Genomic DNA, 25,719 nt, shown 5'->3' on the forward strand with positions numbered 1-25,719 from the left:
AACATGCTGTGAATTATTCTACTTTTCTTAACGATTACGACGTGATTTTCTTTCATGGGCCGGTCAACTGTCCCTAATTTGACCTTCATTTTTACGGGCCTTCATACCCGTTCTTAACCTCACCTGTAGTACTTGCATCATGCTCATAAAAACACTCCTCACGCAACATGACTGCATCCATGTAACCATGGAAACCATGCAAAATTCTCCACGGCTTCCGGAGAGGGCGTTGCGCTTCGAACCCTCTTTTGTGTCACTTCAAAAACCAGACCAGACAGGCGGTGTTCGTACGTCAGTGTGTCGGCTAAACCAGTGGTGTGTGTGTGTGTGTAACTAGTGAAAACAGGAATGCCAGACAGGATGTTGGGGTAAAATCCCAGGCTCTAGAGCTGTAGCAAAAACTTAATCTGAGATGAATAGAACATGGAGACACTAAATTCTCTGCATTATCCCTTCTGGTTGATCTGTACTTGTGCACCCTCTACTTTGCGCAGACTCACACATGCTCCCTGTAGCTGTCAAATAGCAGGAATTTGTGGTTAAAATCCCAAATGTTATGCCTCTCAACCTCAAGTCCAACTGAATTGTATCGGAAACAGTGTCAAGAGTAAACACATGAAAAAGCAGGGCGTGATCAAACAATACGACTGCGCAGTACACAAGTAGTGTCTTGTCAAATAGCTCCCAATAAAAGACTATTGTTTTATTCATCCTAGTTTGTTAAATATGGGATTGACAGGCAAAGGGAACCGTTTGGAAGCCAAAAAACATGAAGAAAATGGTCTAGTAATTTTGTTGTTTGGCCCTTTTCCAAAATCAGAGGCAAAAACGAGCGCTTTCCTAGTTCCGTAACTTTGTTACGTCGCAAAGACTAAGCTCTAACCTCCACCCCGACACAGCCATGTTTAACTTTGGCCACAATTGCTTTCTTCTGATCGTTTGAGTCCTCTTTTCCAGTGCAGTAATCTTCTTCTGGTTTAAATGGTAGTTGGAAAACCAACAAATTCGTGCGTTACTGCCTCCTTCGACAAAGTTATTCTTGTGCCTGGAGCTAGATATGACATTCAACAAAACACAGATGAAAACACGGTTAAAATGTTTAATTTTTATATATATATGTTAATAGAAAACACTGTTTTAATGGCTATAAAGTGATACATTGCTAAGTTGCTATGGCAATGCCAAGCAGTCAATTGACTAACCTGGTATGCCAATCTATTGCCTTGTCAATCGGAATACCTGATTGGTTCGATATGTATTGGTACTCTGATAAATCATTAGGCAATGACTTGACATTCAAAAAATAACACAAAACTATTTCATTCTACCCTATAGTGATGCAGAATTGGACTGTATCATGAGATGCAATTGTTACATAGTAGTTTATTTCAAAATAAAAAGGCCAACAAACTTCCAGGAGATGTGGAAATTTTGAGTGAGTATAGAAGGCACTGTATGACCCTTGTGTTTAAATTATAATGCCGCTCCATGGGGGAACACAGTTGGTGATTCTTATCAGAGTTGACCTTTTTCACACAAATCAAATGCCATTTGCCTTGAGGAAGAGCCAGATAAGGTTTTAGAATCATAAAAGGGCAACTTTTAATGATCATTTGCCTCCTTAGCAGGGGAGCCATTATAAACAATTATTGCGTGAATATTACTATTATTATTATAAACTTTTCAAGTCGATATTGATAGTTAAAAATATTCAGTAACATTTTGCATACTGCGTAAATAATAAACCTTAAATCAAATATTATTTTTAGGAACTTCTTTACTGCCTTTGATGATTCCAGATATTCAATCATGTGGCTCCAAAAATCTCATGGTATGAATTAACTTGGTTAATTGTTTTACCTAGTTATTAACTCATTGTGCCTTTGTGAATGAATATACGTGTGCATATTAATATTTCATTAACAATACTTAAATTTTAAAAAATAGCGCACTGCTACTTTTCAATTCATTATTATAAAGAATGAAATGAATCGCAATTTATCTTTTAACATTACGATATCATTCGCTGCCACCTCTCCCAGATCGAATGGATTGGACTTCTATTGCCGTCAATGACAGCCAATGAGTGAATTCATATTTATATTGTGTTATTATAGTATTTATAAATATAGTTATTATAGTATTTTTTAAATAAAACATGTTAATAACTGGTTATCCTCACAAGGCTCACGGGGGGTGCTGGAGTCTACCCCAGCCAACCTGAATCGGTTGCCAGCCAATCACAGGGCACTAGGAGACGGATGACCATTCACTGCCACATTCATACCTAGGGGCAATTTAGAGTATTCAACCAGCCTACTATACATGTTTTTGGGATGTGTGAGGAAACCAGAGTACCCGGAGAAAACCCACACAAGCCCGGGGGAAAATGCAAACTCCATGTTGAACCCTCGACCCCAGAACTGTGAGGTCGACATATTTTGTTTGTGTCCCGTGTACTGAACAATTTAAGAGATAAGACAGCAAGTGCAATGACATAAAACATGAGAAATAATAAAAGTTAACAGGTATAGATACAGAAAGGTTAAATATTAGACAAGGTTCAAAGTAAACAGAAATTCCCGCTGATTGTGTGTTTGTTCGTTTGTGTATGACGAAAGCAGGCATTATTTACATATCACATATATTGAGATATAGACAGACGTGTGTGTAACAGGATCAAATATGCTTAGTGCTTTACGTGGTGCTACCTTCATATCATAGGCTGTGTGTTGAAAGGGCTTGTGTTCACATGGTTACACATATGTGCGCTAGTGTCTTTTTGTGACTACACGTGCGCTTGATAACATTTAAGGAGTCACCCTCAAGCCAGTGTTGATTGGGGTAATGGTCCATACTAAAGTCTGCGAGAGAATGGATTATGCAACAAGCCATTTTGAAATATTGAATTATTTATAATAAACGTATAAATAATCATATCGAGCTTTTAATTTTGATTAATTTTGAGATTTATTGCAAAGCAAAGCTCCACACGTAATATTGTCTTGAGTGACCTTAAATGAGTCAGTGAAATAAATACATTTCAATAATGTACACAGCTATGATGATTTTTGAACAAAATATAATGAAATAGTTCATAATAATAAAGAAGAACTGAAAGTTTGAATGAAAAACACTAGAACCGGACAGTAATATTTGATGCCTTCAAGCAAACAAATGCTATCCTCCTAAGTAAACAAGCTACCGAACCAAGCGAGCTGACCAAAGTCACGTTCACGTGCAATATTTAATATTTCATTGTCAACACCTGTCAGAGCCAAGTTATCACTGTGGAGTATAGTACATACAATCTCCTAGTGCTTCCAGTGATACCAAACAACTTTAAATGACAAAAAAAATCTTATTTTAGATAATAAAAAATCGAATGAAAATAAGACATAGTTATAAACTATGATTTTTAATCTCAGGAATAAAAAAGCCCTATAAAATATCATTTAATTGTGTCAAATATTCCTTAAACATGTTTATACTTATTGAAACAAAATATAAGATGAAATATTGTGACAGTTTGGCCTTTACATGGCGACCGCTTTTCAAATATTACAAAATGGCAACTGATGAGTCCTGTAAAACAATGGTTGTGACTCATTTAAAGCAAGCACAGTGTTCACCAAAAAATAGTTTGCATGAACTAATGCAAACAGTTGTTCTCAATTTATCACTTATGCAAATCATCGAACACTATGTCACTCATACGCCTTAGTGACGCCAATCCAAACAACAGCTCCACTGTAGTGTTGTGGGTCCAGAGCCACTGCCGCCCAGGCATGGCTTGAAACCTGGGCCTCGTGTCCAAGTGTGTAAAAGCAGGTGGGTGTGTTTCTGGTGATAGTGATTTTGTCGCTACCGGAGTGAGAGTCCACAATGCCACATTCCATTCTGCTAAAGGTTCACCACCCCGGCCGGACAATAAGCGGGAGTGCCGCACCCTGCCGGGGGTGGAGGGGGAAATGACTTGCTGCTCACCCTGAAATAGACTAACCCCTACTTGTCCTCCTCTCTTATAATAGAGACATGTTACAGTATATTCATATACTATTCATTCATTTTCCTTACCGCAATCCTCACGAGTGCCATGGGGGTGCTGGAGCCTATCCCAGCCAATTATGGGGACACCTTGAATTGGTGGCCAGCCAATCGCAATTACAGGATATAGTTCAGGAGTACCGTATTTTCCGGACTATAAGTCACACCTAAGTATAAGTCGCAACAGCCAAAGAATGCACAATGAAGAGGAAAAAAATAATATATTAGTGACACTGGAGTGAGTACAAGTCACATTTTTGGGAGGGAAATTTTTATTTGATCAGAAACCAAAAAAAAACGCATGTTGGGGTAACAATAGTAAAAGGAGAACTCTAGGCTAAAATTGGCATCTGTTAATATAGTTTTTCAGATAACTATAGTCTAAATAGCAGCCCGGTGGACGAGTGTTTAGCGTCATAGGTCTGGGGTCGAGGGTTCAATCCCAGGTTGGTCCTCACTGTGTGGAGTTGGCATGTTCTCCCCATACTTGCGTGGGTATTCTACGGGTATTCCGGTTTCCTCCCACATTCCAAACACATGCAGAGTAGTTGTTTAAGACTCTAAATTGCCCCTAGGTATGAGTGTGAGTGTGAATGGTTGTCCTTTGTCTCCTTGTGCCCTGCGATTGGCTGAAAATGAATGAATGTAGTATTTTAAAAAAAACATAATAACAGTCTGTCGCTGGTCTGAGAGAGAAAACAAAAACATACATAATTCGTACTTAGGTATTAGCCGCAGGCCAGGCCAAACTATGAAAAAGTGTGACTTATAACCCACTGCGGCACTTCAAATGTCTAATATTTTGGACACCAATTATATATTTATTTTTAAAAAAAAAAGATGACCGGAAGTCAAGGCTCTTCAATATAATTCAGTAATCGTCGCTGTATATTGTACAGGAAGAAGAAGCCTTTGGTATTCTTAAAATGTCTGTCTACATGTGTTGCTGCACATTTCATATTCAATTCATTATCCATATCGCTTTAGGATTGATAAAAACTCTGTTAGTCATATGGGTGTTTTAAACACCCCACGTTTAATGCACTTTGTTCCATGTTTAGTTTGACAATTACATTGAGTGGTAATAAACACAAGCTACTGTATATGACAAGTTCTTTGCAATGATAATAAGATCAGATGATGGTAATGACAGTTATTTTCCTGCCACTAAAAAAATCTAAATAGACTATTAGAAACACCTACCGTCATATTCAATGCACTTCTTCCACTGCTAACTGGAACAACAATAAAAGTACCCAACCTGTTCTACTGCTTATCCTGCTTATCTGGTCAGGTTTAGCGAGAGCCTATTCCAAGGGACTTTGGGCCAAATGTAGGATTCACCCTGGTCAGCATTTCATCACAAAGCACACTTACACGAATAAACATTCACCTGCTCATTAACATGGAATTTACAGTATACGCTTGAGTACCTGTAGTGTGACACCATTAATTGCGGTGGGATACATTGGGGCGTATTCTAAAATGCATTTCTATGTTATCTCAACTTGTATACCGGTACTTTGTCTTACTGCTTTTGCCCCTCTTGCATGAATGTAAGAGTTGCGTTTGTAAGCTTGAAGGCCAAAAAAGAACTTTGTTGGGGGAACACACTGGGAGACAGGAAGACAGGCTGAGGAGATAAAACTTGTCGTTCGATAGGACTAAGCTGTCAATCTGTGGCAGGTCACCTTAGTGCAGGGGTGTCAGACTCGGGTTGGTTCGGTTTCATGTGGGCCGGACCATTTTAGATATAATATTTAGATTTTTTTTAATAAATGGATTAAAAGAACTGGATTAAAAGTCCTAAATATTCATTTTTTTATAGATCTAAAACAATGTTTATTTTAGCTTTTTATATATATTTTTAGATTTTACAAAATGATTTTTGAACTAAAAACAGAAAAAAATTATTAAAAAATTACAATTATTGACCTAAAAGGGGGAAAATCAGGAAATTTACTATACATCGACTCTTCATTTTAATTTGATCCTAAAACAGAAAGTCGGCACTCATGATTTACTTTCCCGGGCCACACAAAATGATGCGGCGGGCCAGATTTGGCCCCCGGGCCGCCACTTTGACACATGTGCCTTAGTGCATTTAAAATAAGAAGACGGGCTGCAGAGAGGACCTGAAAGTAGACTTCTTGATACCCCAATCTGTGGATCAATATCTCCTTATTTTGTCTTATCACAGTCTCTAACCCTGCTGTGTTGACTGACGCTTGTTGTCTATTTACAGGCCTTTCCCCCTACGGTGTCTATTGTAATGGGAACCCTCTCAAGAATGTATCTTTAGTGTCTATTGTCGAGTTTGTACCATCCATGAAAGTTGGGGACAGTAGCCTGCTTTGTTTCTGTCCTCTCGCTGCCACACAGCTGATCAAATGGTCCAGCTTGAAATCCAACACCCCCGTGCCGCTCCATGCACTCAAGGGGACAAAACATACAGTGTTGTGCTTTAAAAAGAGACCAATTTCACAATGGTTAGACCATCAAACATTTAGATATTGTTAATCTGTGCCAAAAACAACGCATGACAATCACAAGGCCCGCCGATCGTGGCGTCACCATCACGGCGCTGGCGGAGCGTCACTACGCGGTTGTTCTCGATGCTGATCAAAAGGAGCTAAAGTTGCCGGAGAGGGGGGTGGGAATAGGAGGAGAATAAGCGATTAAAGGGACTCGAAAGAGTGACCAGCTGAGCATGACAGCTTCACTAACAGCGCCGCTTACTGTAGCAGCTGCTGGCACAGAAGGAGGCCGATTGATATTGTGAAAAGACAACAACCTAGAATGAGATTTGTCTATTCTTGTTTTTCCACAGTTATGTATGTTGTGTTGGATGAAAGCCCGCACTCAGATATGTTTCACATTGTGTGCATGGCTGGCCTACAGTTGCACACGTTAACGGTAGAATGAGTGGCAGCCCCTCACAAACAACACAAACACACTTCTTGGCACACACACAAACCGCAGCCTGCTTCCTCTACAGCTGCTTTGTAGCTAAAACTACCCACTTTTGAGAAGTTTTCACACATTTTGGTGCATTCCGTCGACAAGAACTAGGAGATGACGATGTAAAAGTTCAGCTTCTGTGAAAGGAAAACTGTGCAACAAAATGGGACGTCCGATTCAAAGAGGCAACATTGTGGCTCGTGTGTTTGGAGAATATAAAATGAGGACTGGCATTGTTCTGGTATGATTGGTATTCAACACAAGGTCTCCGTTTTTTGATGCCAAAGCCTGCTCAAATTGCTCGAGAACTGCTCACAGGCTATTTCATTAGGTACACCATTACAATAGACCAAGGGGGTCAGACTCGGGTTGGTTCGCGGGCCGCTTTAACGTCAACTTGATTTCAAGTGGGCCGGACCATTTTAGATATAATATTTAGATTTTTTATATATAAATGGATTAAACGAACTGGATTAGAAGCCCAGAATATTCAATTTTTTATAGATCTAAAACAATGTTTATTGTAGCTTTTTTATATATTTTTAGATTTTACAAAATGATTTTTGAACTAAAAACACAGAAAAAAAATGATTAAAAAATTACACTTACTGATTTAAAAGGGGGAAAATCAGGACATTTAATATACATCTATACTCTTCATTTTAATTTGATTCTAAAACAGAAAGTCGGCACTCATGAGTTACTTTCCCAGGCCACACAAAATGATGTGGCGGGCCAGATTTGGCCCCCGGGCCGCCACTTTGACACATGTGCAATAGACAATTTACAATGTTAAAATATACTGTTGTCAGGACACTAACATTTTCAACTCAATATTAATACTAAAAAAATATACTCAATACTTTTGGATTGACTCTTTCAGTGTTTGTTTGCTGCTGGATTTTTTTTTTAAATCATGAAACTGCTCCAAAATTAACAGGAAGTGAGTCAAAATATGCAGTGACCAGCAATCGTCAGAAAGTGACCCATAAATGCTCCCAAATCACCCAGAATTGACCTGGAAAATGCCTTAAATTTAACAAGAAGTGACAATGGAATGTATCAGAATTTACCAGAAAGGACTCAAAAACTGAAATGTAAGTAGTACTCTTAAATGAACTGAGAATTGAGCCAAAATTAAATATTTGACTGCCATTGACAGCAATGGACATCCATTTTATTTAAACTGAAAGGCCTGGCTGTGAATGCTCATCTTTCAGTACATCAAAAGCACCATCAATGGCAGTCAATAAGTAAGCCGGAAATGTCAAAAATTAATCCATCTCTATTACTATTAACCGTAAAATCAATTTTATCCCATGACCCAAAAAAAATCTGATGACCTGTGATAGTGCAAAAACAAATCAATAACTGAGTGTGTTGTTTTAGTATATTGGTTTATTTAGCAATTATGTTGAAACAAAAGGTATTGTTATCATTTTAAAATCAACCTTTTTCATACATTCAATTTTGAATGTAATGTACGTAAAAGAATTGAATTTTCTACTTTTCTCAAAACTATGTACCCTATTTTCACGACTATAAGGCGCACTTAAAAGTCTTAAATTTTCTCCAAAATAGACAGGGCGCCTTATAATCCAGTGTGCTTTATATATGGAAAAAACATTCAAATGTGTCATTCATTGAGGGTGCGCCTTATAATGCAGTGTGCCTTATAGTCATGAAAATATGGTAATAGTGCTAACGTGATGGAAATTCTTTTTTCCTGCTTTTCAGTACAATATTACTTCCTGCTACAAATAATTAACTCGGATGGAAAGTGGAAAAAAAACTTGAATACTTTCAAAGTGCATTTATCACAATTACATGTTGTCCGTTCAACCATATTTCATTTTCTTCTGCCTGATAGGGCAAATTCTAAATATGCAAAACATTAACTAAATCATACTATTCACCTTCAGATATTCTCATAAATTGCCCATAAAAGTAAACCGTTCAAATTTTCAGTTTACATGTTACTTAAGCATTGTGGAGATTACAATAAGGAATTTGTCATATTTTCCTTTCAAATGTCAATCATCCACAAAACGGACAAAATAACTAGCATTCTTCCCTTAACCTCGAATTGTATGCTCTTTTTCTCAACATTGTTTTGTGAATGTGTACCATAAATAACAATGCTAACATTTCAATGCATTGTTACAAGTATAAACGCGTTGTGCTTGATTTTCTACAAGGTTTTTGCTATTTCCCTCCAGCAACATTTTTGGCTGTCCTGCTGGTATTTGCCTCCTGCTGTGTAAAAACAGAAAACAGCCCGGGAAGGTGAAACGATCTCCTGCTAGCTAGTGAGTGACAGATTAGAAACGGATTAGGAAAATACTCTGTTCGTTACAGTCTTAATTGGATTACTTGTCCCCCCAGATGTTGTCTGGTCACAGTCAGGATATGTTGTGGTTACTCCCTCATGTTCAGCTTGATTACAATGAAGTGTAGATTTTGTTGCATCTTTTGATTTAAAACATACTGTGTTTCATTTTAGGTGGTCCATTATTTATTTATTTTTATATAGAATTTCTCCTCATTCAAACTCTCTTTAAAATTATGTTTTGTGGTGCACGGTTTCTACACTTCAGAGTTTGTGTTTATATTTTTGCTTTGATGCCAGGAAGTTGGTCAGAGTAGAAGGAAGCATTTTGAGAGAAGATGTGTCAACAGTTCCTGTTTAACGCTTCCCTTTGTTTTAGTCACTGAGAGGTTTTTCATCTTGACGCACAATCTTCTACACAAAGGGTGTCAGACACAGGTTGGTTCGCAGGCCGCTTTAACGTCAACTTGATTTCATGTGGGCCTGACCATTTTAGATATAATTTTTAAATATTTTTTTATAAATGGATTAAAAGAACTGGATTAAAAGCCCTGAATATTCAGTTTTTTATAGATCTAAAACAATGTTTATTTGAGCTTTTTTTTATATTTTTAGATTTTACAAAATGATTTTTAACTGAAAACAGAAAAAAATGTCAAAAAAATTACAATTATTGATTTAAAATGGGGAAAATCAGGAAATTTAATATACATCTATACTCTTCATTTTAATTACATCCTAAAACAGAAAGTCGGCACTCATGATTTACTTTCCCGGGCCACACAAAATAATGCGGCGGGGCAGATTTGGCCCCCGGGCCGCCACTTTGACACATGTGATCTACACTATAGTCAATTTCAACCCTCACATTGAACTTGAACAGTAGATATTTTACTGGTACAATGAATGCATCACATCAAATGATTAGGTCATTTAAACATACCATTATTGAATTTTATGGTGTAGGAAAGTGGCTTTCTTTTATCCGGCCCAAAATACATTTGTTCTGGACTTTTTTGGTGCACTTTTTGTTCACATTGCAATTTTTGCAAGCGATCCAGGATTTGACTACAAGACTACATAAGTGCAAACATCGTTGAATCATTAGACAAAACTGTCTGGCTGTGGTTACACGGTAAAATATGGACATAAACAATCATAGAGCTCCAATACAGGTTTTATGTTGATACATTTTAGACGATGAGGCGATTTTCTGTGTAGATTTCTAGAAGACATTCTGTCTCCATGTCAAGCCCGACTCATATTAGCTGATATACCAAACAACATTTCCGATAAAGCCTGTGGCTAGAGGTTGTAAAATAACATGCAAATAGGTGTGTGATCTCAGCATTGGTCTGAAACACGGGGTGGTCGCTTCATGGTCGGATTTCCGGTGAGGCCTCGGACCGCCCATTTGGTCCGTATTGTAATTCGCTGGTTTGTATTCACACCAGCACAAAAAGTGCAAAAATACATGAATGGATAAACCTTTAGTCCAATTCCGCAATGTCGTTCTTGTACACATTTACATATTTTAAATGTAGTTCCATATAAGAGCTATTTATGAAAATGTCAATTACAAAGACAAAAATACTCCGTTTTGATTGACATTACGAGAGGTGTTAATTTAAAAATATATCTTTTTGTTGTGGTGCGTAGTTTGCGGTCCATTAGTTCCTTCATGTGTATATCACACATGCTTAACAATAATATATAAACAATCCTGAAACAAAAGAATCTTTGAATTTCTGAAACTGTTTTTCGTCACGAAACACTGGTTTGATTGTCTCTCAGCGAATGATAAGTTTATTTCATTTTATCTCATTTGATTGCATGTGAAAAACTTGCTAGTTCTTAATTAACTTAACTCTCCCTCAATGCTTTCTTTTCATTGCTCTAAAACGCCGGGTACATCTGAACGAGCCCTTGCCTTTGTTTGCCAAATTGCTGCCATGCACCTGCAATGAGCACATCAATAAAGATAACTGCAGGGAGTAATGAGCAGTAAAACCACGTCAGCGTGTCCTTCTCAGTCACCTTCATGGCTTTTGTGTGTTCAGCAAAATTCCACTCATTGCAGTCATGCTAGGGATTTTTTTAGCAGTTTTCCTACTATTTATTTAAGGGACTAGGGTGGTCAAAAGTATTGAAAAGTGTCAAAGTATATGAATTGAAATATTGTATCCGGATATGATATTGGATTGCAAAAAGTATCGATACTAATTTTTCTTTGCACAATTACCGATGGACAGAAATGGTTTGTCATGGTGTACATTTGATTTGATTTGCACTATTCTTAATAATAATAGAGGATATTTTTGTATTCTCATCATTAACTCATTGGCTACTGAATTTTCACTGAACGTGTACTAGTGATAAACTCATTTAAAGAGTTTTAATTGAGCTTTTTTAAGAGCCATCATCAGTGATAGTCAGGGTTTATAAAAAAAAAACATTTATTTAGGATTTTTTTTATTTATGTTGTATTGCAAATGGTATCGCGTTGAACATTTTTGTATGGTGACACCAGTACAAAAAAGGAACTGTAAATCATTGCTATCATTTAAACTCATTTTCGAATACCATTTTCTGCCAAGTACGCAAACTGATAACATATCGACCTCGAGCTGTGCATCATGTGTACTCGTAAAAATCACACTGAAACTACACACAGATACCAGTTCTCCAGTCTGACATACACAGTGATATAATTATAATCAGAGTTGAAGATATGACTACATTACCAACTACTACTTCTGCTAAGCACAGTAATACCTCGATTATTGCGGTTAATGGGGTAGTGAAGCGACGATAATCGAAGCACGAAGTAGCGAGGTGTCTCTGGACTCCAAAATACATCCTTGTTCGAAGTAAAAGTGTTTGTTTGTTCAGTGCATTCCAACAGTCATTTGTTATCATGAAAGCAAAAGTTGCATACTGATGATAAAGTATGACAACTTGGGCTTGCACAGTTAAGAAGAAAGAGACAAACAAATGTCATTTTTAGCAAACTTAATGTCCTAACCTTTCAAAAGACAGTACGTACTTTCCATATCTCATGTAGCAGAAACGATTGATGAGGCAAGAACGCTGACAAACACGATGATTCAGGACCGTATAATTGAACATTAACCCCAAGAAGATAGGATAAAAGGTGGGCCTCATTGCTCTATTGTGTGCTGTGCACGTTGGAAATCGGCTTCACACTTGAGGTAAATGATGACAAATCTTAGACAATCATTTTAGTGTAATGATTGACCTGCCGGTTTAAAGTCCAAAGTGCTTATCAACTGCACATTAGATCACCACTTCAAAACATGTTGTGTGCACACACAGTTGGCAATTGACACCAGTAAAGATGCTCATTCGGTGTTGCTGTTGACAACAGAGTGCTTTCAGTGTAAATACAAAGTACACTGACACGTTAGTACATCCTTAAAAGAATAGACATAGAAACAGCAGTTTGGGTTATATGCACATAAGTCAAAGGTAAACATCTGAACTCGTTGCTTTTTTCATTTTTCATTTCTCCCAGGGTGAGTGGCAAACATTAGATTAGATTAGATAACTTTATTCATCCCGTAATCGGGAAATTTCACTGTAACAGTAGCAAGAGGGTGAGAATACAGACACAGAAAAACACATTTTAGACATAAATAAATAAATGAGCGTGTTGTATGTATGTGTGTGTATATATATATATATATACATATATACATACATAAGCATGTCTGCCTCTCAGTTATGAGATCAAGGGTTCAACCCCAGGCTGTAGTCTTCCTTTGCGGTGCTTGCATGAGTTGTTGTTTTTTGGGCGTATACCGACTTACTCCCAGATGCTTAAAACATGCTGATTGAACGCTCTAAATTCTTCAGAGGTGTGATTGTGACTATAACAGATCATTTGTCTCTATGTGCCTTGAAATTGCTCCAGCACCCTGCCACCCTCGAATGGTTGCGCACTACAGATGACAACTAGATTTATTTTGTTTTTAAGGCCCACAAGCCTCCAAAAATAATCTTCAATAGCCAGATATGTACTAAATGAAAATCTAGATGGCATTCCAATTTGAGGGGACGTTTTATAATAAGGTACAATACATGGTATGAGTGGATTTCTAGGGTGGTGGTTTTGTTTTTCTTCTTGTAGGTTGACTTCTCCCTTAAACCATTTCAGATCACTTTTCCCACTTGAAGGATGGTTTGACATATCTCAACTTTATTTATAATGGCACTTTCACAACAGTCAAAGCTCTACCAACGTTCTTTACAGAACACATCACAGGGACAAAAAAATGTTTTCAATAAAATCCAATGACCAAAAAGTTTGAATGTCATGCAAGGTTCTCTATGGAAAGGTTATGAGTCAGCTATAATTAGAGGTTGCCCATTTTTCTCCCTGACAGAGGGCAGTAGTAGCTCGGTCACAGTGTTAAAGGTTACCCTGACCTGAGTCTCCAATGCCATGTTGTACTTACAGTCTAATACAGCTTCAATTTAAAATGTATTCAAGTGTTCTCAGCTATATAAAGAAACTGCATCATCAACGGAAGGGAGGTCCAGGGATTTAGGAGGTTTTTCCTGGATGACAATAACGCGTCCTGCCATCTCAGAGGGAGACAGAACAAGGCAAGGTGGTCAGAGGTCCACACCCAGAATCTATTGTACTCATTAGCTCCTGATACACACCGGAAGCAGTCCCTTCCTCAAGTGCCCCTTGGTCACCCCTCCTCAGAACATGCCTCCAATCACTAGCCTCCATTCAAGAATCCCTTCCTTCCTGATGAGGAGTCACATGATCTCAAAGTGCAGTTTTCTTTTACTGGGGCATGTTACAAACACAATACTGAGTATATCAGCATGCAGCAACGTCCTGTATGTTCAACCTGGGTATTATATTCATGGTTAACGATTCCCTGGAGCTCTCAGTCATCTTTGTACCTCTTGTTCTTCACGAGCAGACACCAATGGTTGGGGAATTGAAAATTCATTAGAGCCGGCATACACAGAGCGTATTGAAAATAATTGCTTCATTGCTCTTCTGTCCCCTTGCAGGAGGTGATCCCCGAGCTCCGACCACGTCTTTGTGTGATCCGGCGAGAGGCAAACGGATATGGCTTCAACCTGCACAGTGAGCGGGCGAGGCCTGGCCAGTACATCAGAGCTGTGGATGAAAACTCCCCTGCAGAGAAGGCAGGCCTACTGCCCAGAGACAGGATACTGCAGGTACTTAATGTCTGACTACCACAAAGCCAATCCTAGAAAGAAAAAATAAGTTCGGTCCTCGAGAGCCCCTGTCCAGTCTGATTTCCATGTCTCCCTCGACTAACACACCTGAATCAAATAATCGGGATCGGTATGAAGCTTCTGGAAAGCTTGCTGATGAGTTGATCATTTAATTCAGGTGTAGTAGAGGAGGGAGATATGAAAAACAGCCTGGATAGGGGCTCTCGAAGACTGGACTTGGCCACCCCTGGGTTATATCATTTCATGTTTGTAGATATGATTTGCACTGAAGATTAGTGGAAAGAAAATCGCAAATTTAATCGAGATCGAAGGGAAGCCCTAACACATTTTTACTCCCTATTAAAACCATGAATATGGAGGTGACAATTGGGAATTAGGGGGAGGCTTATACGCGGGAAATTGTAAAATTCAACGATTATAAGGCCATTTTTAGGCAATATTAAGGGTGCGTCTTACACGTGGGGGGTGGTGGGGTTTTGGCTTTTATCAAGGGGGTCAGACTCGGGTTGGTTCGTGGGCCGCTTTGACGTCAACTTGATTTCACGTGGGCTGGACCATTTTAGATTTTTTTTAAAATTATAAATGGATTAAAAGAACTGGATTAAAAGCCCTGAATATTCAGTTTTTTATAGATCTAAAACAATGTTTATTTTAGCTTTTTTATATCTTTTTAGATTCTAAAAAATGATTTTTGAACTAAAAACACAGAAAAAAATTGATTAAAAAATTACAATTATTGGTTTAAAAGAGGGAAAATCAGGAAATTTAATATACATCTATACTCTTCATTTTAATTTGATCCTAAAACAGAAAGTCGGCACTCATGATTTACTTTCCCCGGCCACACAAAATGATGCGGTGGGCCAGATTTGGCCCCCGGGCCGCTACTTTGACATATGTGGCTTATTTCCAAGCTACAGAGCTGCCAACTACTCCAGAATTTCAGGAGTTTACCCGGAAATGTAAGGCAAACTCCTGGACTCCGGACAACTTCCCTAAACTCCAGAAATCCCCAAAAATTGTCACTTAATTTTTTTTGAAGCAGCTATTTCGGAGAAGTACAAAATTTCCCATTTAAACGCCTCGAAATTCACACAATCGGTACGGAATCCGCCATCTTGATTCAACTGCACTGTAAACTGGAAGAATTTGGTAACATGAGAGCATTGTGGGTCATCCGAGTTACAAGTTCTGACGAATGATTCGTCTTGTGTGACTTCAGCGCATGTTGATTTTGGGTGAATCGCATTCACTCCGGATAAACTCCGGAAATGGGACAAGGGTACTCCTGAAATGGGGTCAACTGAGGTTGGCAGCTCTGAAGTTAATACGGTAATTTTTAAAAACCACAAATGGCCCTCACACACCGAACCTCACACACAATATGTTGAATTAGGTAGCGAGTAACCAGACTTCACCTCACGAGGAAGTGCTACAAAACAACAATACCTGTTACATATGTTTAAATGGGAGTTTTGAAATGTTTAGGCAGCATAACAATGTCCCCCAAGGTCTCAATTGCTCACACTGCACCTTGTTTTTAAGTTTAGTAACTAAAAAGGAATGTGAGCCAACAGCCACTCTGTGAGGTCCTTAATTCCCTGGAGTGTAATTGTCTAACCTCTGAATAATCAGTCTTATAAAGAGTCTGGGGTATGTGCTACAGTGCTCACTGTGTCAGGCTTGGAGACTTGGCTGTTTTTAATCCCCCCACGACCAAAGCATAATTGACTCTTTCAGTGCTATTGACAATGGTAGACGTCCAGTAATGTGGCTTTTACAAACTAAAATTCTGAATGAATTTATCACTGGTTGACATCCAATCCCTTTCAAGTGGGAGATTGGCAATGAATGAACGAAAATTCATTTGCTGGGAAAACAATGTTTTTGCCCAATATTTTTTTCAGGTTCCTGCCATGAAAACGGTCTTAATTAGATCTTGCTTAAATTGATCTATGTAATATGTTCGTACCGTACCGTATATATGGACCAATCAATCTGGTGGGCCAGATTAGTGAGTTGGGGTTGTAAAAAGTACCAAAAAGTATGGAGGGGTCATTACTCCAATGTTGTGTCTTATATGTTGATATTTTTATTGAAAAAGTACTTATATTCCGCCCATCTGGTTGTCATAGGGGAAATTGGATTTTGCCCTACTGCAGATAGCATTTCATTGAGTATTAATATCAAGTTGAACATTTTTTAATTGGTTTTGTGACAATTTCATGGTGAAAAACTCTTATGTTCACCCATGCATCCCATTTCTATATTGCTTGTTCTCATTAGGATTAAAGTGAGCTCAAGTCTATGTCGCCAGCCAATCTCAAGGCTTGTTCTGACTCTGGTTTGAACCTCAACTCATGCTTCCTGTGTGGAGTTTGCGTTGGTTTTCTCCGGATTTTCTGACTTCCTCCTGCATTCCAGAAAATCTAAACTAAAGATGAAATAAATCCAGCAGTGTGAATCTGAGTGTGAAAGTGAGTGTGAACAGTTCTTTGTTTTCCTTTGTGATAGCAACCAGTCCAGTGTGTAAGATGGGATAGAGGCTCCAGCTCACCCATGCCTACAAGCTGTAAAGAAAATGGTCGGAAAGACTTTTCATTTAAACAATTACCCTGTTAACAAATAACCAATATGGTTCACAATACAAAAATCACACTCATTTGGAAGACATAATTTTCTTTAAAAAAAAACTCTTCAAACCCAGTCTTTAACAAGTTGCTAACAAACATCTGATTTGCTCAGATTTAGAAACCGGTAGCAAGTTAGAATTCTTGTTAACTAAACTATACATTGATTCTTGTCACATTTTAATATTTGGGTGGCCCGGTGGAGCGAGTGGTTAGCACGTCTGCCTCACCGTTCTGTGGTCCTGGGTTCAAATTCAGGTCACGTCCACCTGTGTGGAGTTTTCATGTTCTCCCCTGCGTGGGTTTCTTCCGGGTACTCCGGTTTCCTCCCACATTCCAAAAACATGCATGATAGGCTGATTGGACACTCCAAATTGGCGCTAGGTATGGGTGTCAGTGTGCATGGTTGTCCGTCTCCTTGTGCCCTGCGATTGGCTGGCCACCGATTCAGGCCCGTAGTCAGCTGGGATAGTCTCCAGCACCCTCTGCGACCCTTATGAGGATAAAGCGGTTCGGAAAATGAGATGAGATTTTAGTATTCATACAAGTGTAGAATCAAAATAAAGAAAACGATGCATGAAGCATGAAACGTTGCATGGATTTAATGAGTTCTGGTGAGGGGCTTCAAGTCCCCCCAAGGGCCCCAGACAGCCTCACCACCCACTGAGGGCTTTGTGGGAGCGGGCCGCCATTGTTGCTGCTATTACTGGCCAGGCTACTATTGTCTAGCTTCCTCTGTAGGACTGCCTTAGACAAGCAGGTCCACCCTATGACGCAATTACCCATGCACACATTCTCCATGAGACACTTCTCACGTTTTCCCAGGGTGATTTCATCCCACTGACTCAAAAGCTAGGCCTTCACACAAAACTCTGTCACATGACAGAGTAACTATGGTAAACAGGGCAGTTATATTTGATGGAAAAAGCAGTGGAAGCGCATATTTGTTTGTACAAGTTGCTGTACGAAAGACCTTGTTTATGTACATCCATTTTCTCTCAGACTCAGGATTTCCTGACCTCGGGGAGACAAAGTGATAATATTGACAAAGAAATCCTGTGCGGGAAACAAAGAAAATGCTGATGATATTTTTAATCTTGGTGTGTGTGTGTTCCTCAGGTGAACGGTGTAACAGTGGAGGGCAAAACCCACTCGGAGGTGGTGGCGACCATTAAAGCTGGCGGAGACGAGGCCCGCCTGCTCGTGGTGGACCCCACCACGGACGATTTTTTCAAGAGGTGCCGAGTTGTCCCCACCTTGGACCACTTGACAGGTGAGAGGCCAGACCGTAGCAGAGAATTGAGCCACTACTCTTTTCTGCTGACGAGGTGATTATCTTTATGTGTTGTCCTCGGGTTCTCAGCACTAAAAAGCAGGACTTTGTCCAATCATGTTGCCCTTATCGATGGTCGTTATCAGGAAAACCTATCTTGTCAAGTTTTTAAAAAATACGCATTCGAGACACTTCCACTAAGGAGAAGAGGTGGGAACCTATGTGTACGTCATGATACAATACGATTTGCGATACATAATAATTATCTCTCAATATGGTAATTCCACAATTATCAATACATTTGTCAGGAAATCATTCTGCAATATTCAATTAACTAATAACAATAATTAACTACTGTATTTTCACGACTATACGGCGCATCGTATTTTTAGCCGCAGTGTCAGTAACGAGTGCTATTTCTGTATTTTACACACAAAGGACGCACCGTTTTTATAGACGCAGCCAGGCATGGCAAAACATACACCAGCTTAAACATACACGCTACACCCACACGCTAAAAACACGTTTTTAAAAAGGCAACAGAAGCAAAACTGAGTTCGGTTGTACTTTATTTAGGCATTTTACAATGTACTCACGTCATCATCACCCACAAATCCATCAAAGTCCTCATTTTCTGTGTCCGAATTGAACAATTGTCCATATGAGTCATCGAAAACGCTGAGTTTTATACGTTCGTCCAGGCGGCCACAATCCATTCACAAATAGTAGCTAGCTAGTAGCCAGCGTAACTATTCCAACGCTGTCTTCCATGCTTCGTAAAGCTGTGTTGATGTCGATCGCCAGGCCACAATCCATTGGGTGTATTGACAAAAGAACTATATATCCCAGCAGTCACTTCGCAGTACTTTTTCTACGGGAAAATAGTAGAGTCGGGGGCTGCTTGCCGTAGTTGTGAGAGCTGTAGAGGATGGTGCACCCTATCGACTGATTTATTTTATTTTATCGTGATAACAATTTTAGTATTGGTCCATATATAAGGCGTCCTGGCTATTTTGGAGAAAATTAAAGACTTTTATGTGCGCCTTATAGTCGTGAAAATACGGTAATAACTAACTACAAAGGCAAATTCTTTTTAACCTTCTGCTGTTGAAGTGAAATTAGTTTATCACTTGGAGACGTCCAATCCATTTGAACTGGGATGGTTGACAGCAAATGAATGTTCTTTCGCTGCTATCCCGCCCAGTTTAAATGGATTGGACGTCTATTGCCATCAATGGCAGATCATTAATACTCATTACCAACTGTGCTCGGGTGTATCTGTCTATGTGTATATCCTTTTTTTGGTGTGTTTAAACAATATTTCATCATTACCTGAGGTCTATACCATTTGTTTACATAAATGTGCTCAATTATTTTGGTCCTTTAACTCAATAAGTGACGTACTGAGCCCAATCTAAAGTTTTTAATGTATTTCACCGCAAATGTAGAGTATTTTTTTCATTCTTATATTCAACAATTCACGTTCACACTCGTACCTAGGGGCAATTTAGAGGGTTCAACCAGCCTACTCTGCATGCTGGGATGTGGGAAGAACCAGGAGTACCCGGAGAAAACACACAAAAGAGACGGACAACCATTCACGCTCACACTCGTACCGTGGGGCAATTTAGAGGGTTCAACCACCCTACTCTGCATGTTGGGATGTGGGAAGAACCTGGAGTACCCGGAGAAAACCCACAAAAGCTCGGGGAGAACATGCAAACTCCACACAGTGAGGACCGACCTGGGATTGAACCCTCGACACCTGAACTGTGATGCTAAACACTCGGCCGCCGGGCTGCTATTTAGACTATAGTTATCTGAAAAACTGTTATATTACCAGATGGCAGTTTTAGCCGGTACAATTCTCTGTAAAAAGACGATTTTTTTATATTTATACTGTGAAAAAGAGAAACAGTATTTGGGGCAGCTTTGCTACGATTCTGACACAATAAGCAACTTCTCCATGAGCAAAACAGCACAACACTATAACAAAAAGTCAATACGGTCACAACAATTAAAACCAAAATCCACTCTACCTTGCAACCTTTCAGTGGCATGAGCTGTACCCGCCAAAGCCCCTAAGTGGAGCCCTCACACAGTCGACCATGTGCGAGTGTGCCACCACATAATCCAACTTTGCTCCCAGACACTCCTTATTGGTGCCCGTAGCAGTTGGCATGGCAACCCGTGAGCAAAAGAAAGAAATGCATTCAGCAGAGAAAATATTTATTTTAGAGATACTGCACATTTATGTCATCATGTTCTCCCAAAGCCTAAGCAGCATGCGAGTCGCCGAGCTGATTGGTGAAGCGTTTAGAGGCCCAGTGAGAACTAGAAGAACTTCTGGAGCGTTTCCATGACGGTCCCATACCCCGTCTTTCATTAAAAACTCCAAGTACGCCGTGGGGAAGATATTCTAGTCAGGCGTTTCCCAGGTAACTGGTTGTTTTTCGCACGCTGCCTACTCAGAGGGCACCTGCCCACGCTGACTCTTACGGCGTTTCGGCACACACACACTGACATACGCTGGCCAGCCAGGACTTTTGTTTGGTTTCCAAGGAGCTCACTCTGAGTGGCCTCTCCGCTTGGAGCTGCGCTGGAACATGGAGAGGCTATTTTCTAAACCACGCACACCCGTTTAATCTCACTCCCACACACACACTCATACTCTACACAGACAGGGAGACACAGATTAATAGTGAAGGACTAGCTATTATCTCCTTTAATAGGCCATCATCAGATGTAAAAAGAGACCTGGGAGATGGAAGGTAAGGGATGTTTTGAATGCTGTGTATCAGAGAAGCGGAAATGAATGAAATAGTATGGCAGATCAAAAAATAAATAAAAGTGGGACATTTCAAAGGTTCGGTTAACCTTTCGGGGTAGAACAGCAGCAGCAAACATGTCATTGAAGACGTACCACGTGTGAATAATAGATAATGCGCTCATCCCTCTGCAGGATTATATCGGTGGTGCGTAAGGCGAACCTGACTTCAAGTGAAAGTATCGCAATACTACAGTAAAGATTGTTAAAAATAACATTTATCTCACTTTTATGCTTACAGGTCCACTTCCAGAACCTGGTGTCAATGGAGGCACAGAGGAGAAGGTGAGATATGTTAAAATGTTAAAATTTGAAAGAAGAGTGAAAAATTTAAAACAATATATCACTAAAACAGCATTGGTGCTTTGAGTTATTAATTGCTGAATTCCACTTGGATTAAGCGTATTTTCCTGTGATTGTCTTCAGCGTGTACTGCACAGTCAAGAAGGTCCCCGCCCTTCTGTTCCATTAAAAAAGGACTTTATACATTTACCCGAAAAGGAAGAACAAAGTTAAAAAGCACTTTAGGTGAATGCATTTTATTCACAACAGACTTCGTAAAAACAAAATTTGAATGTGTGCCAAAAAAGTATGTTGTATAATGTCGACTTTTAGGAAAAGTTGATGAAATACACATTTAGTCCATTTGAACTGGCAGTTGAAATAGATTGGGGGAAAAAACCCACATGATTGGACCTTTATCATCATCAACTGCAGTGAAAAAGTTTTGCCTTCCTGTTAGCTCAGAACTCAGTATGCAGTATTCAAGGTCCTCAATTGTTACATAACTGACTAATGAGCCCAACAGCGTTACACAAGCCCGTCTGTTAGGTGGACTTAGACTTTAGATGGGTGGTGGTTTTGGTTAAAAATTCGTGGAGTTGGACAGGTTTACAGGCTCAAGTTTAAAGGGTTGTTCTTCCTCAACAGCAATGCAAAGTCCTCTTAAAGTCATCATATCAGCTCATTTGGGATAATGAGTCCCGTAAAAGGACTGAAACATGTAACTTTCAGAGCATTAAATGCTTGCAGGAAACGTGTGTCAGGGTGTCATAAACTTCAGTGATACTTTGCACTAATGAATTTCACTTCAAACGCACCCATGCTTTGAATTAAACTTGGAGTCCCCCAGATATTTTCATGCAAACATTTTCACAAACAAATTCATCATTCTTGTTATTTTTGGGGGGTTCTTCTTGTTCATAGAAATATCATTAAAAAAAACTGAAAGCCACATTAAGTCTAAGGCTGCTCCCTTGCGGTGGGGTCTAGTACTCCAATAAGGCTGGATTTTCTTTTTCTTTTTCCCCAGCAATGTCCAAATGTGAAATAATTTAAATTCATGTATTTTTCTGCAGAGTATGTGGATTTATTTCCTTTTTTTGTGCTGCCAGGTGAACGGCAGAGGAAGTGAAAGGGACTCCAAGGTGTCAGTCAGCCCTTCTCCATCAAACGCCTCATCCAATGCCTCACTGACAAGCCCAACCGCAAGCACCCCACCTGAGGTATATCAATGCACATTTATTAATCATATCATATAATCCGTGGCCATACACCTTGACATAAATTTTTTACCAGCCGTGAAAATGTGAAGTGAGGAAGTCTTTAACTCTTTAATGCACAAATGATGACTTATTTTTAAAAACATTTAAAGATATTCATCCATTCGTTCATATAAATGAATAATCATTTATAAGGGCGGCCCGGCGGTTGAGTGATTTGCATGTCAGTATGGGGTCACGGGTTCGAATCCAGGTCGGTCCTCCTGTGTGGAGTTTGCATGTTCTCCCCGGGCCCGCGTGGGTTTTCTCCGTGTACTCCGCTTTCCTACCACATTCCAAAAACATGCATGGTAGGCTGATTGGACACTCTAAATTACCCCTAGGTATGAGCGTGAGCGTGAATGGTCATCCGTCTCTTCGTGCCCTGCGATTGGCTGGTCACCAGTTCAGGGTGTCCCCCACCCCGTGCCTGAGGTCAGCTGGAATAGGCTCCAGCACCCCCGCAGCCCTTGTGAGGATCTAGAACAGGGGTGTCAGACTCGGGTTGGTTCGCTGGCCGCTTTAACGTCAACTTGATTTCACGTGGGCCGGACCATTTTAGATATAATATTTAGATTTTTTTTAAACAAATGTATTAAAAGAACTGGATTAAAAGCCCTGAATATTCAGTTTTTTATAGATCTAAAACAATGTTTATTTTAGCGTTTTTTATATATTTTTAGATTTTACAAAATGATTTTTGAACTAAAAACACAGAAAAAATGGATTAAAAAATTACAATTATTGATTTAAAAGGGGGAAAATCAGGAAATTTAATATACATCTATACTCTTCATTTTAATTTGATCCTAAAACAGAAAGTCGGCACTCATGATTTACTTTCCCGGGCCACACAAAAGGATGCGGCGAGCCAGATTTGGCCCCCAAGCCGCCACTTTGACACATGTGATCTAGAAAATGTTTGATTATATTAATAATTGCTGTTTTATTCCTTTTTTTAATGACCAAAAAAAAATTTAAAAGCTGTCCACTTTCTCTGAAAGCTTCAAATGGGCACCCTGGTAGTTTTTGTATCTTTGGCTTAAATTGAAATTATTGTCTTAAATAAGTATAATTCAACGTGGAAGTCAAACCGGCTTTTTTTGTCCCACCTGTAGGGCGCGGGAACAGAGGGCTTCCCAGCTCTGCACATGAGCCTTCAGCAGGTGAAAGAGATGGCCCATCAGAAACGCTCCAATAAGAGAGCCCCGGCCATGGACTGGACCAAGAAAAACGAACTATTCAGCAACCTATAGGGCCTTCAGCTGACCTGATAAACGACAACTACAACTGCATTTTGTGTTGCAGAGATTTTCGCAATGATCAGAAAACCCCTTTGAAAAAGTTGTTGTATACTCCTCATTATCTCACGAAAAGATATTCCACAAATATGTACTACTAACCATGAACGACAACTGAACTCTGTTGAATGTGTGTATGCATAATTGTGTATGCGTGTGCGTGTGTGTGTGCGTCTGTGTGTATGCCCGCTGCTACACTCGCTCACCTGACAATCAGCTTATCGTCGATAGTTTAGTTCATGAGATGATCAGTCTTACTGGATCAAAAGTCTTATCATGTATTTCTATTGTATTCCTAACAATCATTTGCGTAGATATTTGCTTCTAATAATAGCACACCTGATTACATGTTAGCAAAATTTGACGATATATTAAATAAAAATAGGGTGAATTCTGTCATTGTCTTTCAAGAATAGGGTTTAACTGGTTAAAAATACACGCTATAATAGCTTTAAACGGGGATGATTCTCAAAGAGGCTTCTATTATAAATGTATATATCATATACCGTGTATATTTTTTATGTTTTTGATAGAATCAACTGCAAAATGAAAGTGTGATGTGCTAAAGCTCCTCATGTTTTAGTCCGTGATGGACATGACTCAATTTAGACTACAAACATGTCTTTCTGCTTATTTAAAATATCTTTCTTTGTGAAAATTTCAATCATTTCTAGTTATTTGTAGTCAGTGAAAAATTGTCTAAGTCTTAAAAAAAAGGCTTGCGCTTATCGAGAATACACGCTTTTGTCAAATATGGCTATTATTTTCCAAATGAATGATGGACTCATGTGAAGTTGTACAAGCTAGCCTTTGTAAGCACTGGGTGAAGAGTCTCTATTGTAATAAATCATTATCTAATGAAATTTGTGTTTATTTACAGCAGGGGTGTCAGACTCGGGTTGGTTCGCGGGCCGCGTTAACGTCAACTCGATTTCATGTGGGACCATTTTAGATAAACTTAGATAGACTTTTTATAAATGGATTAAAAGAACTGGATTAAAAACCCTGAATATTCAGTTTTTTATAGATCTAAAACAATGTTTATTTTAGCTTTTTTATATATATTTTTAGATTTTACAAAATGATTTTTGAACTAAAAACACAGAAAAAATGGATTAAAAAAATACAATTATTGATTTAAAAGGGGGAAAATCAGGAAATTTAATATACATCTATACTCTTCATTTTAATTTCATCCTAAAACAGAAAGTCGGCACTCATGATTTACTTTCCCGGGCCACACAAAATGATGTGGCGGGCCAGATTTGGCCCCTGGGCCGCCACTTTGACACATGTGATTTACAGGGTTAAATATATACTAATCCATTTGTCCTGCAGTAAAATCACATGTTTTATCACTAGTATATTGCTCTTAGACTCCCTCTACAGTTAAATAAATACTCTTACTTAATCTATATAGTTAACTAAAACCTGCACGATATGAAAGAATGAACCAAAAATCTGAACAGTACTTTATAGTCACTCTGTTAGGTTGACAGTTTGAAGACTATTCTAATCAGATTGCCTTTCACTCACCAAGGACAAAATACGTCATGAGATTTA

General features: G+C 39.0%; 1 protein-coding gene across 1 annotated transcript in view; it reads left to right on the plus strand.

Annotated features, from left to right (window-relative positions):
* Nucleotides 1-25,019, plus strand: part of nherf1b (NHERF family PDZ scaffold protein 1b) — a 30,597-nt gene extending 5,578 nt beyond the window's left edge. Inside the window, exons 2-6 of the mRNA XM_077619188.1 lie at nucleotides 14,393-14,563; nucleotides 18,334-18,487; nucleotides 21,556-21,599; nucleotides 22,709-22,819; nucleotides 23,974-25,019. Of these exons, the coding sequence (XP_077475314.1) occupies nucleotides 14,393-14,563; nucleotides 18,334-18,487; nucleotides 21,556-21,599; nucleotides 22,709-22,819; nucleotides 23,974-24,111 (618 nt within the window). The 3' untranslated portion in view covers nucleotides 24,112-25,019. The remainder of the gene's footprint in view (nucleotides 1-14,392; nucleotides 14,564-18,333; nucleotides 18,488-21,555; nucleotides 21,600-22,708; nucleotides 22,820-23,973) is intronic.
* Nucleotides 25,020-25,719: the final 700 nt, after the last annotated feature.

Source organism: Stigmatopora argus, chromosome 14 (assembly GCF_051989625.1).
Source record: "Stigmatopora argus isolate UIUO_Sarg chromosome 14, RoL_Sarg_1.0, whole genome shotgun sequence".
Lineage (NCBI taxonomy): Eukaryota > Metazoa > Chordata > Actinopteri > Syngnathiformes > Syngnathidae > Stigmatopora > Stigmatopora argus.